The 18,611-nt window shown below is 41.0% G+C and overlaps 1 protein-coding gene across 1 annotated transcript in view; it reads left to right on the forward strand.

Annotated features, from left to right (window-relative positions):
- The window catches only part of LOC101470431 (synaptic vesicle glycoprotein 2B), a 48,573-nt gene that overhangs the window by 19,240 nt on the left and 10,722 nt on the right, over positions 1 to 18,611 (forward strand). Inside the window, exons 9-13 of the mRNA XM_076886177.1 lie at positions 1,001 to 1,114; positions 3,339 to 3,427; positions 7,720 to 7,795; positions 8,147 to 8,235; positions 16,457 to 16,590. Coding sequence (XP_076742292.1) covers positions 1,001 to 1,114; positions 3,339 to 3,427; positions 7,720 to 7,795; positions 8,147 to 8,235; positions 16,457 to 16,590 — 502 coding nt within the window. The remainder of the gene's footprint in view (positions 1 to 1,000; positions 1,115 to 3,338; positions 3,428 to 7,719; positions 7,796 to 8,146; positions 8,236 to 16,456; positions 16,591 to 18,611) is intronic.

Raw genomic sequence — 18,611 nt, forward strand, 5'->3', positions numbered from 1 at the left:
AGCCCAGATAAATGCCACACTCAGTTCCAGTAGCACTCATCTCTACATCAACTGTTCAGAGGAGACTGTGTTAATCAGGATTTTATGGTCAAATAGCTGCTAAGAAACCACTACTAAGGAAAAGCAACAAGCAGCATAGATCTGTTTGGGCCAAGAAACACAAGGAATGGACATTAGACCAGTGGAAATCTGTGCTCTGGTCTGATGAGTCCAAATTTAAGATCTTTGGTTCCATCCACCGTGTCTTTGTGTGATGCAGAAAAGGTCTCTACATGCATGATTCCCACCATGAAGCATGGAAGAAGAGGTGTGATGGTGCTTTGCTAGTGACACTGTTGGGGATTTATTGAAAATTGAAGACACACTGAGCCAGCATGGCTATCACACATCCTGTGCAACATGCCATCCCATCCTGTTTGCGTTTAGTTGGTCCATCATTTATTTTTCAACAGGACAGTGACCCCAAACACACCTCCAGACTGAGTAAGGGCTATTTGACCAAGAAGGAGAGAGATGGAGTGCTGCGCCAGATGGCCTGGCCTCCACAGTCACCTGACCTAAAACCAATCAAGACGGAGATGGACCGCAGAGTGAAGACAAAAGCGTCAGTGCTCAGCATCTCTGGGAACTCCTTCAAGACTGTTGGAAAATCATTTCAAGTGATGACCTCATGAAGCTCATCGAGAGAATGCCAAGAGTGTGCAAAGCAGTAATCAAAGCAAAGGGGGGCTGTTTTGAGGAATCTGAAATATAAAAAATGTTTTGAGTTATTTCACGCTTTTTTATTTAATAAATAATTCCACGTGTTCATTTGTAGTTTTACAGTGTATATAGTCATGAAAATAAAGAAAAAGCATTAAATGAGGAGAGAGAAACCAAGTCTGTTCTGCTATAAATTTATGTATAAAGTAAAGTAAATACACCTAATTCTGTTGTGTTAAGAAAAAGCTACTTCGCAGTGTTTTTCAAAAAGTTTCCCGTTTTTTATTTTATTTTATAGGTGGTGCACATCAAGACACCGAAAACAACTGAAGACGGTTTTTTCGAGGTTCAGAGTGCAACAAGAACACCTGTACAACGATGGGCTGTACGCTCACTGACACTCTGTAAACTGGTATGTAGGAACACAGACTGGAGCACCATCTCTAGCTCAGAATCTGGCTTGGACTTATTTTGTATTATTGTAGGTTTTTTACCTTACAATATAAGGTGCCTATTGTGATTTGGCGCTATATAAATAAAATTGAATTTACTGAGGGGTCAGAGAAGGGTGAATGTGGGTTTGTCCTAGTTAAATGTTATGTTCCCCTAGATAGTTCAAGGGATGTCAAGAAATAACAATAAAACTCTCCAGGTTGAAAGTGTCAAAGGACATGACACAAATGAATTTATTATTGTTATTTTTATTACTTTAATTATTTATTTGTTAATAACTTAACTAAAAGAGACAGAAGCTACTATCACCACCAACAAGGAAGAACACAAAACACGTAGTTTGGTCAAAACAATTATAAATGATCAAAACACACTCTTCTCCGCTGACTAGGAGGAAAGTTACAAGCAAACAGCACACACTATAAAGAGGATGACACTCTGGCACCAGAGCTCGAATTTGCTTGACACAAACCTCCAGTGTTAATTTTGACAGAAAATTTTGACTAAAAATTTTTATTAAACATAATTTACACATCTTAAGTCTTTTAGTTTAGTTATACTTTTAGTAGACTAAATCTAAAGTTGATTTAATAGACTAAAATATAAAGTGTAAAAGTTTGTCATGTTTTTACTGGTGAGAGTTGATCCACATGGTTTAAAAAGAGTCTTTTTTCACACCTGTAGTGTTTACTCCATTCAAATGGGACTCTGCTGTATTCTCCCATTTGGTGAAGTTTGTTTGTGCAGGTGTTCAGTTCAGTTCAAACATTTCAAACATGTGCCTTCACAATCATTACAAAATATCATTCCATTATTTGTTTGAAAAGGAGTAGGCAGAAGTATTTACTTATTTGTCCCTACCCCCTCAAGTTTTACCTCTCATTCATTTAATTTTTTTTAAGTCTTAAATTAAACAAACAACATATGAAACAAAAGTAAAGCAAAACAAAACCAAACATACATGAATCAAAAACAAGAAATTAGCACCACAGTATAGTTTCTTTCATATGAAAAATACAGAATGTGTATATTTGCAGATACACAAGTTATGGAAAAACAAACAAACCAAAACAAAAAAACACAGTAAACACAGTGTGGACCAAAATAACCACACCGAGATCCTTTGGATAGGCTGGTCTCGGTACGGTTAAAAAAAAAACCCTCCAGAGCAGTTTGTTTAATGTCTGAGCATGTGCTGACCCCGATCCGAGCCAACTATCATGTGTGTTGCAGGTTTGAGCTAAAAAAACATCCTGCTGTATGCTTTGTATTCTCAATGCGGGAACTATAGTTGTGTCTCTACGGGCTAGCAGCTAGCCATGAAATAACTATAAATTCTCTGTGTTCAGCAGTACAAAACACTGCACTTTCTTCCTGTACTTACTTTTGTTTCTCTTTCCCCAAACACATCAGGCCAATGAGTTTACTGAACATTAGTGTGTGGTTTGTAATTATGGATTTTGGCTTATTTGGAGTTCAATTGGATTTTTTGTTGTGTGAAAACGAAACAAACCAAGACAAAAGCTACAAGTTTACAAACTCATTAACTGATTCAGACCAGAGTAAATGAGCTACAGGTGTGTGTGGCCGAGGAGTGGGTTCAGGGTGTACATGAGGCTGTGGTTGGCTTGTTTGCGTGCAGATCCTGCACCACCAAAACCTGGTTGGGCCCTGGGCATTGTTGGAGGAAGAGTGGGTAAAGGTTAGGTGTCGGAAATGCATTCCTGCCCGTGCACTGTTGGCTCTGGGTCCATTGTGTAACTGGCGCCACCAACATTAACAGGACGATTACATTAGAGCCTCTTATTACGTGCTTTGTTTGGGTTTCCAGCAATCAGAATCAGAGAAATTGTATTAATCCCAGATGGAATTTTTTTTTAAAAGATTTCGGGTCATACTCGAACTCAGGCTGTCCACTCTCAGCCATGCAAGATACATGCTCATCCGACTGCGTTTGATCATCAAAATTTTCTTTTTTGAAAAAGTGGAAATGGGTTAACAAAAATGTGGAAAAGCAAGTGGTGCTGAAAACAAGCTCCACATTCCTTGTCTTCAGTCGCCACTTATAAAGCAATTAGGTCATGTGAGGGAAAACTTCCTTGCTTTGGAAACAAAGCAGTCAGTGGTAATAAATAAAAACTGCATGGTTCTAGGCTCATTCTGTGTTTGTATATGTAAACCAGGTGTTGAGGAACGTGGCATCTCTCCTTTCTGCAGAGCTGAGATTTGCTACACTCTTCATGGCTGTCATCTGGTTCTGCATGGCTTTCAGGTAAGTTCCCAATTTCAATTCAACTTTTGATTCAATTTTATTTATATGCTGCCAAATCACAACAACAGTTGCCTCAAAGCACTTTATATTGTACGGTAAAGACCTAAAAATAAAAGGGAGAAAACTCCAACTATCACACAACCCCCTTTGAGCAAGCACTTGACAACAGTGGGGAGGGAAAATTCCCTTCAACAGGAAGAAACCTCAGTCAGAACCAGGCGGGCAGCCATCTGCCACAACTGGTTGGGCTGAGGGGAGGAAGACAGGATAAAAGGCACACTGTGGATGACAGCTAGAGATGAATAATGATTTATGCATAATGAAAGCAGTGGTGTATAGATGCATAGTAAGTGGAAAAAGGTGAATGAAGAAGAAACTCATGAAAAACATGTTTTCTAATGGTTAAATTCTTATTTCCAATCCAATCCAACTTTATTTATAGAGCACTTTAAAAACAACATGGCTGACCAAAGTGCTTTCCAGTAAAAGAAAAACAGATAAAAGTTAAAAACCATACATTAAACAGACAAAGAAAGTTAAATAACAATAAAATAAATACATAAATTAAAAAAGGGATAAAATAAATCAGTAAATATTAAAGCAGGAGTAAAATAGACAATAAAATATACAATAAATAAAACTAACAAAGTAAAAAAAGACTAAGAGCAACCAAAAGCTGACTAAACCTGACTACAAGCTGACTGTGGTTCTTCTCCTTAAAAACCTTAGAAAAAAGGTGTGTTTTTAAAAGTGATTTGAAGATTTCAAGTGTTGGGGCCAGCCAAATATGGAGGGACAACTTATTCCTTAATTTCGGGCCACAACAGCGAACCCATGTGGAAAAGAAATAGAAAAAAACTTATAAAAGACTTGCATCAGATTTGGCCTACTTCATATAGTGAATCATATAAGGCTTATATGATTTACTCATGAAAGTGGCCACTTTCTCATTACTTTCATATATTGTTTTAGGAAGTATCCAAAACATACAAGTTTCATTCATATAATTTTTGAAGGGATCTTATATCTGTTTTCACTCTTGTATGCTTTTCATACAAGTTTCACACAAGACAGATACAAACTTTATAAGATTTATATATATCTTTTCCATATGGGAAAGCTCAGTCCCCCTGGTGTTTCAGTCTCGACATGGGGACAGCAAGGAGTGGCTGGTCAGTTGATCTGAGAGACATTTGTGGAGTGTATAGGTGTAGAAGGTCTGACAGGTAAGTAGGAGCCAGGCCATTCAAAACTTTAAAAGCAAACAATAAAAATTTTAAATGAATTTTAAAATGGACAGGAAACCAGTGTAAAGAGGCAAGAACAGGGCTAATGTGCTCGTGTTTGTGTGTACCTGTCAGCAGGCGAGCAGCAGCATTCTGGACCATTTGCAAGTGGGATAGTGAAGCCTGATCAATACCAATATAAAGTGTATTACAATAATCAAGTGGTGAGTGGTCACAAATGCATGTAAAACTCTAAGTCACAAAAAGAGATAATAGGTTTGACTTTAGAGAGCTGCCTCAGCTGAAAAAAGCCATTTCTCACCACTCTACCTATCTGTTTGTCCATTTTAAGAGCTGTGTCAATTTTTACTCCAAGGTTGCTGACAATTGGTTTGACACAAGATGTAAGAGGACCCAAGTCAGGTGGTGGGACACCAGGGCCACTCGGCCCAAATATAATGACCTGTCTTCTGAGGCATTCTAAAATAGGCCTGAGGGAGTGAGGGTCATTATGTTTCTGTCATGGCTACCGGACAGACTTACAAGCAGACAGAGGTTTTTGAAGACAGTCAAAAGAAATCAGTTTATTAACAACGGGGAACACCTGAGTGCTATATATATGTACAGTGAATTGGGAGGGGGGTCCAGGGCTCCAGGGAGAGGGGGTAATCCTCACACTCACTCCTCATCAACCACACTGGCTCCCAAATCTTCACTCACACCACCACACACAGGAAGGGTCCGTAATCTGGTCCAGGAGGGGGATATTCAGGAGATTCAACGTTCCAACGGCGAACTGCTCTGTGCCACTGCCTTAAATAGTAGCTGGGGAAATCAGCCAGATCAGCAGCAAGTGGTGACAATCACGCAGGTGTGTGGGCCAAGCGCGAGAGCCTGTAACGAGCTCTGCCCAGGCAGAGAGGAGCGAGGGAGAGGCAGAGAGGAAGAGAAAAACAAAAACAAAACCTGTAGCCAGTGTGAGCCAGCCAGAGAGACACGGGGACCATGACAGTTTCAGGGGTAGATAAATCTGACAGTCATCTGCATAACAATAAAATGACACTTTATGTTTGTTTGTTTTTAATAATATGGCCAAAAGGAAGTAAATAAATGCTAAAAAGAAGGGGCCCGAGGATGGATCCTTGAGGTACACCACATGGGAGGGGGGCAGAGGATGAATAAAATTTACCAAGTGAGACTGAGAAACTTCTGTCAAACAGATATGACCTGAACCACTCCAAGGCTGTGCCTCTAATTCCAACATGATGTTCTACGCGAGAAATTAAAATGTTGTGATCTACAGCATCAAAAGCTGCTGTGAGATTCAAAAGCACAAATAACACGGAATTCCCAGAGTCAGCAGTTAGTAAAATATCATTAAAAACTCTTAAAAGTGCAGACTCTGTGGTGTGAAGTGCTTTAAAACCTGATTGAAATACTGCAATTTTTTTTTTTGACTGTTTAAAAAAGTCTGCAGCTGTGAAGACACTACGTTTCCAAAATTTTAGGAACAAAGGGAAGCTTTGAAATAGTTCTGAAATTATACAACAAAGAGGCATCCAGGCCACGGCGTTTCAGCAGAAGCTGGACCACTGCCTGTTTAAAAGTTACAGGTACATCACCTAAAGTCAGGCTGCTGTTCATAAGCCTTTGAATATAAGGTCCAATAGTCTCCCAAACTTCTTTTAAAAAAGCGATGGCGAAGGACATCACTGGGAGAGCCAGACTTGATTTGGGTAACAATTTGCCCCAGATAAGACAGAGACACGTGGTCAAAATGGCTAAAACTGCCAAAGGTGTGATAATAAGTTATTTGTAAAGAAATTCATTAAGTTGTTACTAATTAAGGTTAATCTCCTAAGATCCGAACTCTTCCAATGGCATGCATCTTTTAATTCTCTTTGATATTTGGGCTGATTGGGACCTGATGAATGTAAAAACAAAGAATTGCCAGATTTTTACCAGATTTTTGTTTCTGGCAAAAATGAGATCCACATATGAGGATATTCGTTTAAAATTTCAATAGAACAGTGGCAGCATGATGTCCTTGTAAGTGGATATCAGGCCCTTGTAGAGCAAAATATAGTATTTTGGTCTAAACAACCAAAAATGTGATGTCCACATATGTGGACGCCAGGTCCAAGGAAGTTAAAGGAATGGTTCGCTCAACAGACCTTTGACATTTTGTCACCATGGCTACAATGCTGAAGAAAAATCTGGTGTTGTTTTTTCTTCAATAGTAAGATCAGTAAGATTTATGCTATTGACAATTACTGAGAATAGTAAGATTTTCCAGGTTTAGGGCTGTTTTAAAGAGCAGCGATCCATTTTTCCAGACTAAATGAAGATCTGATAAATAAGTGATACACCATTTCATCTCCAGCTTATGGTTATCTGCTTTAAGGTGCACATCTTAGAGTTACACCAGGGAGTCAAGTACTTCTTACTAGAGACTTTCTTTTTCAGAGGAGCAGCAGGATTCAGAGTCACAGTAAAGATGTAATACTATTGTGGGAGTCGAGTTCAGGTAGCTTACCTGCACGGTTTCTTAATATAGTTATAATTTGGGAAATCTTTAAATAGTTGTCTACCAAGAGCTTGATGAGCAGGCATAGAAAGGACAGCCTCCAGGAGAAACTCCACCCACAGGTGGGTCAGCGAAGCAGAGAATTCGTTCTAAATATTTGCTCCCTGGTTTTTAGATCACTGAGGAAATAATTACCCTAACATGAATTGTATACGGTATTACCTCACAACAGATATGGGAATGAAATATGGCAACATTGCAGTTCACATGTCAGAATCCAAAATGGTAAATGGCCTGTATTTATATAGCGCTTTACTAGTCCCTAAGGACCCCAAAGCGCTTTACATATCCAGTCATCCACCCATTCACACACACATTCATACACTGGTGATGGCAAGCTACATTGTAGCCACAGCCACCCCAGGGGGGCACTGACAGAGGCAGACTGACTGAATAGAGTCTAGAGTCTAAAGTGATATGATGACGAGTCACTTTTATTCTTAACCTTTTGTTAATTCAGCGTCTCATGTTTTTTACAGCTTTTATGGCTTGTCTGTGTGGTTCCCTGACATGATCAAACACCTTCAGCATGAAGAGTATGTGTCTAAGGTCCAGGTAATGTCATCTACTCATAAAAGAGTCTTAATACAGTATCATTTCAAATCTGGTTGATGTATTATCTTGTGTATGTGTTTTATGTATTAATTTGTACCATATATGCTACATCAGGCGGTTTTTGTTTTTTTTTAGCTATGTGTATTTTTTGCAAAATATATTTTAACATTTATTTCAGCTTTTTGGGGGTAAAAACAACAACAACAAAAATTCACCCTGATGACACAGAAGGCAAACCACTTACAAAAACTCATATATCGAATATAATAAACTTGGCTTTAAAGGGTTAAAAATGAATCAAACAAGATTTGAGCACAGAAAACAGATTTTCATTGTTTTGTTTCTCTCTAGGTTATCCATAAAAAACGAGTGGAGAACATGATTTTTGACTTTCCTTTGGAGAACCAGATCCATGAAGAAGTAGAATACATCCGTGACAAGTAAGCTTTAATGCTGCTTAAATTCACTGCTGGCTTGAGGTTTATCTACTTAAATATGCTGTAATTTAATATTCATTCGCTGCTGTTTCCCCTCTCATCTGAGAAGCTTCTTCAGTTCTAAGAGCAACTGGTGGAGAGTCCCAGATTTTAAGGCCTATGGGAGTGTCTCCAACAGGGACATGGACCCCCTATTGACCCTCTACCTAATCAAGATGTGAAAACGGGTGTGGGTCACAATCAGCCAAGGTTTTGGGTGAACCCATTGTGAAACCTGGCCCCACCTTATCATGGGATGTACTGAGGTCAAATGGCCCAGGATGTGAGTGGGCGTTATTCCGTCTGGGAAGGGATCTCAAAACTGGATTATAGATGGCAGACAGTTGGTGTCGTAAACCCCCGCCTGTTTAAAGATGGTTGTTCACAGTGGACATAGATGGCTTCTTTCACTCCTCTTTCACTGTCTTCTCTGTCCAAAATGTGAACATTGACATCCTCAAAAGAGTGACCTTTGTCGTTTAGATGCAGATGGACAGCCGAGACTTGTCCCGTCGAGGTGGCTCTTCTAAGATGATCTCCTGTCTGAACTAAGGAAAGAATGGTTTCTTTTGTCCTGTCCGGTCTAAGAGAAAGAGCTTCATTAAAATAGGGATTTGTGTTGGTGTGTGGGACTGTAGCTGATAAGTTTATATTGTTAAATGGTAAATATGAGACAATGCATTTTAGATCATTTTATGGAGAAATGCAAAGTGATGTAATGAGTAGTGCAACAACTTACTTTCTCCTGGGAGTAAATTGTTAAGTGATCGATAAGGAAATCAGAATCACTAAATTCTAAATAATTCACATGCCCAGTCATAGAGACTGTGTGCATGACGGTTCATGTGGACACTGCCTGTGTCATCTGTGCTTAAAGTGATCGAGCCAGTAACCTAACAATCAGAGGCTTGGTGAAGTTATCCTCACTTCCTTCTGGACAGATACTGAAGCCCGAGCTTCCCCTGATTCATCCATCGGAGTGCAAGTGTGTGAATTTTAGATAAAAGTACTTAGGTATAGGTAAAAGCAAACTCTAGAGACAAGGGAATCTACCAGTAGCCCTTAAATCCAGTGATGTGAAAAAGCACCCAGGCAGTCTCACAATGATGTGTATGAGGTTAGTGCAATCTGGTAGAGGGGAGAACACATCAGCAAAGGGCTGCTGCAATTCAGAAACATCTGTTCTCCAGGCCATCACAAAGGAGCATAGCAAGACTGATAGAATTTGTTTGTCTGCCTGTAAATCAATCAATCTATCATTCGCCAGGATTGTTAGACAGTCTTCACCAGTCTCCATGATTGGGATAATAAATTTGCCTTGCTCCTGCCCTGTCAGTTGGCATCACCTCATAATCTTCATCATTCATTTGCCATGTGACTTTGAAGGGCCCTTGCCACTTCGCAAATAATTTAGTGGTGGAGTAATGGAGTAACATAAGCACTTTATCTTGTGGTATCCAGCAAATAGCTTTTCACAGGGAAATGGAATTGGAGGCCTGGAGTACCTTCTGCACTGCAAGCAACAGAAGATCCAATCACCAATACAATCAATGGTCCTAGTAGTGTTCATCATCACTAATGAACTTATGAATTGTGGGTTTTAGAGTCTTATTCAGCTGCTTCAACAGGCCATCTGTCTAGGGGTGATATCCACTGGTCAGAATCGACATAATACAGGGAGTGCAGAATTATTAGGCAAGTTGTATTTTTGAGGGATAATTTTATTATTGAACAACAACCATGTTCTCAATGAACCCAAAAAACTCATTAATATCAAAGCTGAATGTTTTTGGAAGTAGTTTTTAGTTTGTTTTTAGTTTTAGCTATTTTAGGGGGATATCTGTGTGTGCAGGTGACTATTACTGTGCATAATTATTAGGCAACTTAGCAAAAAACAAATATATACCCATTTCAATTATTTATTTTTACCAGTGAAACCAATATAACATCTCCACATTCATAAATATACATTTCTGACATTCAAAAACAAAACAAAAACAAATCAGCGACCAATATAGCCACCTTTCTTTGCAAGGACACTCAAAAGCCTGCCATCCATGGATTCTGTCAGTGTTTTGATCTGTTCACCATCAACATTGCGTGCAGCAGCAACCACAGCCTCCCAGACACTGTTCAGAGAGGTGTACTGTTTTCCCTCCTTGTAAATCTCACATTTGATGATGGACCACAGGTTCTCAATGGGGTTCAGATCAGGTGAACAAGGAGGCCATGTCATTAGTTTTTCTTCTTTTATACCCTTTCTTGCCAGCCACGCTGTGGAGTACTTGGACGCGTGTGATGGAGCATTGTCCTGCATGAAAATCATGTTTTTCTTGAAGGATGCAGACTTCTTCCTGTACCACTGCTTGAAGAAGGTGTCTTCCAGAAACTGGCAGTAGGACTGGGAGTTGAGCTTGACTCCATCCTCAACCCGAAAAGGCCCCACAAGCTCATCTTTGATGATACCAGCCCAAACCAGTACTCCACCTCCACCTTGCTGGCGTCTGAGTCGGACTGGAGCTCTCTGCCCTTTACCAATCCAGCCACGGGCCCATCCATCTGGCCCATCAAGACTCACTCTCATTTCATCAGTCCATAAAACCTTAGAAAAACCAGTCTTGAGATATTTCTTGGCCCAGTCTTGACGTTTCAGCTTGTGTGTCTTGTTCAGTGGTGGTCGTCTTTCAGCCTTTCTTACCTTGGCCATGTCTCTGAGTATTGCACACCTTGTGCTTTTGGGCACTCCAGTGATGTTGCAGCTCTGAAATATGGCCAAACTGGTGGCAAGTGGCATCTTGGCAGCTGCACGCTTGACTTTTCTCAGTTCATGGGCAGTTATTTTGCGCCTTGGTTTTTCCACACGCTTCTTGCGACCCTGTTGACTATTTTGAATGAAACGCTTGATTGTTGGATGATCACGCTTCAGAAGCTTTGCAATTTTGAGACTGCTGCGTCCCTCTGCAAGATATCTCACTATTTTTGACTTTTCTGAGCCTGTCAAGTCCTTCTTTTGACCCATTTTGCCAAAGGAAAGGACGTTGCCTAATAATTATGCACACCTGATATAGGGTGTTGATGTCATTAGACCACACCCCTTCTCATTACAGAGATGCACATCACCTAATATGCTTAATTGGTAGTAGGCTTTCGAGCCTATACAGCTTGGAGTAAGACAACATGCATGAAGAGGATGATGTGGACAAAATACTCATTTGCCTAATAATTCTGCACTCCCTGTACACAGGAATTCATAAAGCTCTCTCAGTGTGTGGAACATGAATGATGTGCTCTGGTCCGTCAGAATCTCTTTCAGGATTCCTATGAGAGGAAATAACCTGCAAGTAGGGATGGGTATTGATAAGATTTTCACGATTCCGATTCCATTTTCGATTCTGTTTAACGATTCGATTCTTTATCGATTCTTTTTAAAAAAGGAGAACACACAGGTCGAATAGCTTAGAACTTTGTTTTATATCTTCTCTTTGAACAAGATAGAAATTTAGGAGTAACATGGCCTTACAAACCCAACAGTGAGATCTTAAGAGATCCAGCCTATGGCTCTTCTTTTTTTTTTTTTCTTTTTTTTTTTTTTTTGTGTGTCCCGTTTGGATCTTTAGCCATCAGAATTGTTGTCTTAAGGCCAAGAAAGATGCCGAGCGGATTTATTTTACCAAGTGGATCATCATGGCCTTGCCACATTGGTCCATTTGATTGACCTTTATTATAATTATGTATTTATTTTATTTTCAGTTGCTACAAACGGGACAGACATGACTGGGGGATAGGACAGGGAGAAAGAATGAAAGAAAGAGAGGGAGAGAAAGAAAACCAAAGGGGAGAAGAGACGGTGAGAAGGGGGGGAAGAAAGAAAAAAACCAAACAAAACACCTGGATCACCTGTATGGAGAAAAAAAAACAGAAGAGAAAGCAAACAACAAAGAGCAACATAATAAATATAACACCATCACAATAAACTAGCTAGCAGTAGATATCAGTAGATACTAAATAATAAACGATATTGTGCAGCACGCAAGATAGACGGTGCACAATGTGCTTTGAGGCAGCAGCCAAGAAAGCTGTAGTCCGCGTCTGTGAACACCCGTGTGTACACCTGTGTGCATACCTGTGTGGATCAGCATGCTTGTATTCCAAAGGTTTCTCCATGTAACGATCTGCTAGGGAGTGAGGGGAGCCATAGCCCCGTCCCCCAGGGTATGAAGCAGGTATGGAGGAGATCCAGGCCCCAGATATCCAGAGGCCCCAGAGTACAAGGACCCGAGGTGGACCACCAAAAAGGGGGGGGGAACCGTGCCACCCTCCTGGGAAGAGCTGAGTAGAGCCCCAAACGAGAGGTCACCCCGCAGCTACGGAGCAGAGGCCAGAGGGGGTTGCAGTGGTGTGCCCGCGGGCTCTGCCGGCAGCCAGCTATGCCAGAGAGGACCGAGCTTCAGGCCCAGAGGCCTGAGGGCACCCCACCCCCCGGAAGGGGCCCAGCTGGGTCACAGGCGCCAGGCCCCGCCAATCGGCCACCAGGAGTGAGCCGGTACATACATGAGCGCCCAGCCCCAGTCGACAAGAACCACCAACGCACCAACGTCTGAGGGCATCAGCCACCTGAAGGGAGTGTGGTGAGGGGAGATAGGCCTCCGTACTTTAGAGGGCCTGAGATGTACCCAGAGAGGTTGAGTCTAAGACCCAACCTGACATATAGACACAGACGAACAGGCACACGCGGACACAAACATGCATTCCTACCCCCATATACACAACCAAATACTCGGCACTCACCCAACGTGTAGACAGACACAAATAGACACTGCACAGACAGTCGCACTCCCCAAACATACTCTATATCCCAGGTCCAGGTACCGCCCTCAGAGGGGCAAGCCGCACCTAGACCCAGGAGATGTAACCCATCTCTCTGGGGTGGAGGCAAGCGGACCACCTCCTTATCTGCAGTAGCAGGGAGGCCCCGCATCCCAGACCCCAGTCTGACGGCCAGCACCTCCTCCCAGCCCCCCAGCCTATGGCTCTTCAATGGGGTGTCACAGGGTCCCCAGGAAAAAAAATTGCAAATGTAAAATAATAAAATAAACATTCTTCTGTAGCAATAACAACGTATAACATAAATTATTCTGTAGCAATTACACAAGAATATCCAGTAATGTCCCTGCCTACAATTAAACACATTCACTTACCGAAAATCGGGGGCATCTGCTGTGGCAAATGGGTGCAAGCCTTTTACCACAAACTTAGTCACTGCTCGGTGACATTCGTCTATCCTGGCCTGAAAGGAGACGCTACCGGTAGACCCCAGCCAGTCTATTTACAAAATCAGCAGCTGCGCAAGGCAGGAACTATTTGCGGCCTTGATTCTGTTTTGGCCCTCTATTTAATTTTCACCGGCACTATGGGACAACTGTGAAAATTATTATGTGCATGCTTAAAATCCACACACAATAACTCCACCATAGCTCAGGTTCTGAACCAGGCTCTGGTGGATTAGTGACTGTGTACAGCCTGAATCCACTCATGCCTGGCATATACTACTACTGCCCGTCACCCCTCCCAGGGTATGGGCCGCCAAAGGTAGATCTCCAGAGATTTCTTCAGATTTGGTGTATACCCCATATACCTCATTGCATTCTTACTGGATGGTGTATGTTCATCCTGAGCCTTGGAGAGCTGGTGGCCCAGACCACCTGACCAACCTCTTTGAGTGTACACTCATTCTGGAAATGCCTGGGAGGGGTGGCAGGTGTTTGTTCTGCAGGTTGGGTACGGGTACATGGTAGCTAGCATGATGGCCACATCCTCACCTATTCTGATGTCTGCAGTGGAAGCATATAAATGAATATCTGTCACCATCAGCTCCAGCAGCCATTGTTCTCATTCAGACTCCCCCAGCTCCAGTCACCTTGGCAGCATCCTTCAGTAGGGTGAAAAACGCACAGTCCTGTCTGCTTTGAAAATGGTAAATGTACTGGTATTTATATAGCCCTTTTCTACTCTAAGTGAACAACCAAAGCACCTTTTACTACTATGACCTTGGAGACCGGTGGAGAGGTTGCCATTCCCAACCGGGACAGCAGGCTCTGCAGCAGCTTGGTCTACTTGTCCAACAAAGCCTGCAGCGACTCTAGGTGCTTAAACCCATGCTTGCTCTGGGTGCCACACAGCCATTTCAGCTAACATTTGCACCAGTGATGCTACTGGCTGCACCATTTATTACTCAGATGTCATCTAGTGGATACCTTAAGCACCAGTGTGGCAATAGCTAGTTCTGCTAGTAAGGATGAGGGTCAGCTTGTGATTCGTTTAGATATTTATTTGACACACTTTCAAATCAATTCAATAACATTCAGTTCAATTTTATTTTTTTTAAACACCAAATCACAACAACAGTTGCCTCAAAGTGCTTTATTATTGTAAGGTAAAGACCCTACAATAATTTAGATAGATAAGTATTAATATCCTCCTGCACAGCGATAAATATAAGAATATGATTTAGTCTTGAATTTTTTCTGGCTTGTTACTGGTATGCTTTCTTGGCATAAGCCTAAAGAACCACAGAACCCTTGCTGTACCGTGTGATTCCTGGCTCAGTTTGTCATAAAATAGTTCCTACAGGTGAAAACTAAAAAGGGTGAGTTGGTATTTGACTGAATAAAAATAGCTTGGAATGGACAGGGATTGAGATGTAATGTATTTTGGTTAAATTAAGGGCAATTTGTGATTTGGGCTGTACCTCTGACTCTGAAGGACAAGTTATTAAAAAGGACATCCACAGGCATCGGCTGTTTTTATCTGTCTTCAGAGTTGAGCTAAAGCTTCAAATACAGCTGTTGCCAAAACATATCGCTGCAATTTGTTCGTATTACCAAATATATATTAAAAAACAAACAACAACAACAGCAAACCAATATTCACCTATACTTAATACTCTAACTCTGGGTATTTTAACATAGGGGTTAGAGCTAGAGCTCTACACTTGTGCAGGTACCATTCACAGCTGAACCTTAGCATTCTCAAATAAGGGAATGCATCTTCAAGTTTTAAGTACAGATATAATGTATATTTTGTTATATATTTTACAAACTTCTATGCTCTTTTAGAATAAAATGCACAGAATCAGGTTTAACTTTCAGTTTGACATGAACCACATGATTATAACAGGGCTTCTTTTTCCATACATTGTATTGCCATGAAGATTGTTCCACCATTTTCACTCCAACATGCTTTTGCATGCTTCAACTTGTGTCAGTTTTGGATTTATGCCCACTGTCCATTCTGATTCTGTGCTGATAGCAATAGAAGTGAGAGTCCATGTTTTCCATTTCTCAATCTGTATTCTCACCTGTACTTGTGTTCTTGTAGATTATTGAACATCCTTTATATAGCATCCTTTAAAACTTATATATAGCCAAGTTCTAATTAAATCATTATCTTCTACTGATTCAAATATGAGAAATCTGCCAACAGCTAAGCTTGAGGAACGACTGGTCATGACCTACCTGAAACAGGAACAGATGAAATGCAAACTAGAATAAATTTTGCTGTGATGCTCATGGATTTGGGTTAGGGTTAGGCAGGAAAATTCAACGTTAGTATGGTGCATTATGTATTTACAGTGCTGCTTGAAACCATACCTACACCCTATGTGAATATTGTCTTCTTCAAAAATTGACTTTATGGTCATCATTTCATCCCTTTAAAAACTCTTTTCCAGCAGTTTCTAAATTGTTGTCACCTAACAACACACTTAAAAAACTAGGCACATAAAATGTATGCTTACTTCTTACTTCCTGAAACTTCAGAAACACTACCCTGTATGCAGGGACCCTCTGGAGACAAAACTCTGCTTTAGTTATTCCAGTTAGTTATTTAGTTATTCAGCTTAAACAGAAACTGATAAAATGAGTCCCTTAAATAGTTTCTTCTCCCTCGTTTAAGTACCTGTTAAGGAAACATACCTGTAGTGGAGTTTTTGATTGTAGTTAATTTTGTTTCGGTGCAGTCAGGTACTGACGTGTTGATATGTAACATTTACCAAGAAAGCTGTGGTTCTATTTTGAAATTGCCCTTCTGTCCCTAAGGATTTATATTCCTGAGGTAAATTTGAACTCAAGAACACAAGTCAGTGCTTTGATTTGAGAAAGGCTCTTTGTCCATCCCATTCTCATAGGTTCATCAATATAGAGATGAAGTCAGTGAAATTTAAAGACTCTCTGTTTGAAGACTGTCACTTTGAGAACATCAGGTCCTCTGAAACAGTGTTTGAGAACTGCACCATCCACTCCACTGTCTTCTACAACACAGGTAAGTTTGAATGGGACAATTTGTTGGAATTGGTTGCAGCTTTGGTATAGAAACGAATGTGAATGTGAGTGAAAATGGTTTCTACCCCTCAGGTATGAAAGGCTGATAGGGCATTATCGTCACTCTGCTGGGCGGGCAGGTGGATAGCACCGTCATCCAAGTTCGTCAATGCAATAACTAGAGAACTTTACATTTTTATAAAGGGTGTCTTTATTGAACGTTATACCTACATTTTCTTTCTTTTAATATAATGTTAATCTTTTGGGAGGGCTGTAGCACAGGAAGAACAGCAGGTCACCTACTAATGGGAAGATTGGTGGTTCAATCCCTGTCTGCTTCAGTCTCCATGCCAAATATCCTTGGGTGAGAAACCTACCTTAAGTTACTCTCTGATGCATCTATCAGAGTATGAATGTTAGATAGAAAGCACTTGCATAGAAAAAAAAATGCTTGTGTGGTTGAATGAGGCAAATGTGTAAAGCACTTTGAGTGCTCAGAGGGAGTAGAAAAGTGCTATATAAGAGCCAGTCAATTTATAATTTCAATATTTGTTTTTTGGATGACAGAAATCCCAGCGATTTTGAAAATATTAAACCAGGATTTACTCTACTGCTTTCCAATTGTCTGCCTCCAGTGATTTTCATTTAGAAATGTGGTTCCACATTTTTCATTAGTTTGAGAACAGTCACAGGCTTCAGCTAAACATTTTAATTTTTTATCACCAAAAATTAATATAATAATTACAATAATTAAAACTGTGAGGTTCTATGTCCCTGTCATTCAAGCCGCAGTTCCTAACTACAGTGTTTGCCCCCTTCCTGATTTTCTATTTTTTGTGTATGTTTGTCACACAGGTCATCAAACAAATGTAAATATTAGACAAAGATAATACTAGTAAACACAGAATATAGTTTCTAAATCTCTAAATCTCTGAGTCAGAAAAAGGTTACAAAGCCAGTCCTGAAGCTGTGGGACTCCGGCAAACCAGAGTGAGCACTGTTGTAAAACATGGAACAGTGGTGAACATTGCCAGAAGTGACCGGGCACAGAAATTTACCCCATGAACGCAGTGACAACTTATCCAAGATGTCACAAAAGACCCCAGAACAACATGCAAAGAATGAATATATGTAGCTCTGTGTTCCAACATTCAGAAGAAGGAACTGCTGTCATGGCTAGAAAATGATGGGTTACATCACATATTCTATGGCAAGAGGGAGCCAGGACAATGGGGGGAGATATCATCACCACCCCCACCCGAGATTGTGTACCAAGGGCCAAGTACGATGGAAGAAGGATCGTTGAGTGTGAGAGGATTTGACCTGAAATATAGGATCGTGGAGAAGCTTAAAACCTGGACCCTCCACAGCTGGTTACCAAGATTACGTGAAGTACCCCTGAAGGTCTACTAGACGATGTGAATGCAGCACTATGGACATTCCTACTGTGACCATCATCAAGACTAATCAGCTGATCTACACCACGGCAGCAGTAATCAGCCAGAAGGAGCAGTACCCTCCATGGAGAAGGAGACTAGATGAAAAAATCAAGGTAGCACAAAGGGAGTTGCAGAAAGGTGCAATGAAGAAGGTGCCAAAGAAGTACGGCAAGCTGTCCATACCTGAGGCCTGGTGAACTGCCAAGCAAAGACTCACCTGAAGAGGTACTGAAGGCAGGAGAATGAACCTGGTGTTCTCCACAAAACTATTCAAGGTATACAATCAAGGTATGACAAGTGAAGAGCACTGCAAGAGTATTGGGGGTAGTGGATCCAAGAGCAGACCATAGCAACCTGCCTGAACAGGATCCAGAGATCCAAGAAACAGTTGGACAGCACCAGGCCCTGACATGATTCCCACCTACTGGCTGAAGAAGCTGACTGCACTCCATTAGTGTCTAGCAGCACAAATGAACCAGCTGCTAGTCAATGAGACACACCCAGAATGGCTAAAACCTTTTACCAGTTGTGTATTGTAAAACTGTTTTCCTATATCTGTATAGTGTAGAACCGTGTATCTGAG

Source organism: Maylandia zebra, linkage group LG7, assembly GCF_041146795.1.
Source record: "Maylandia zebra isolate NMK-2024a linkage group LG7, Mzebra_GT3a, whole genome shotgun sequence".
Classification (NCBI taxonomy): Eukaryota; Metazoa; Chordata; class Actinopteri; order Cichliformes; family Cichlidae; genus Maylandia; species Maylandia zebra.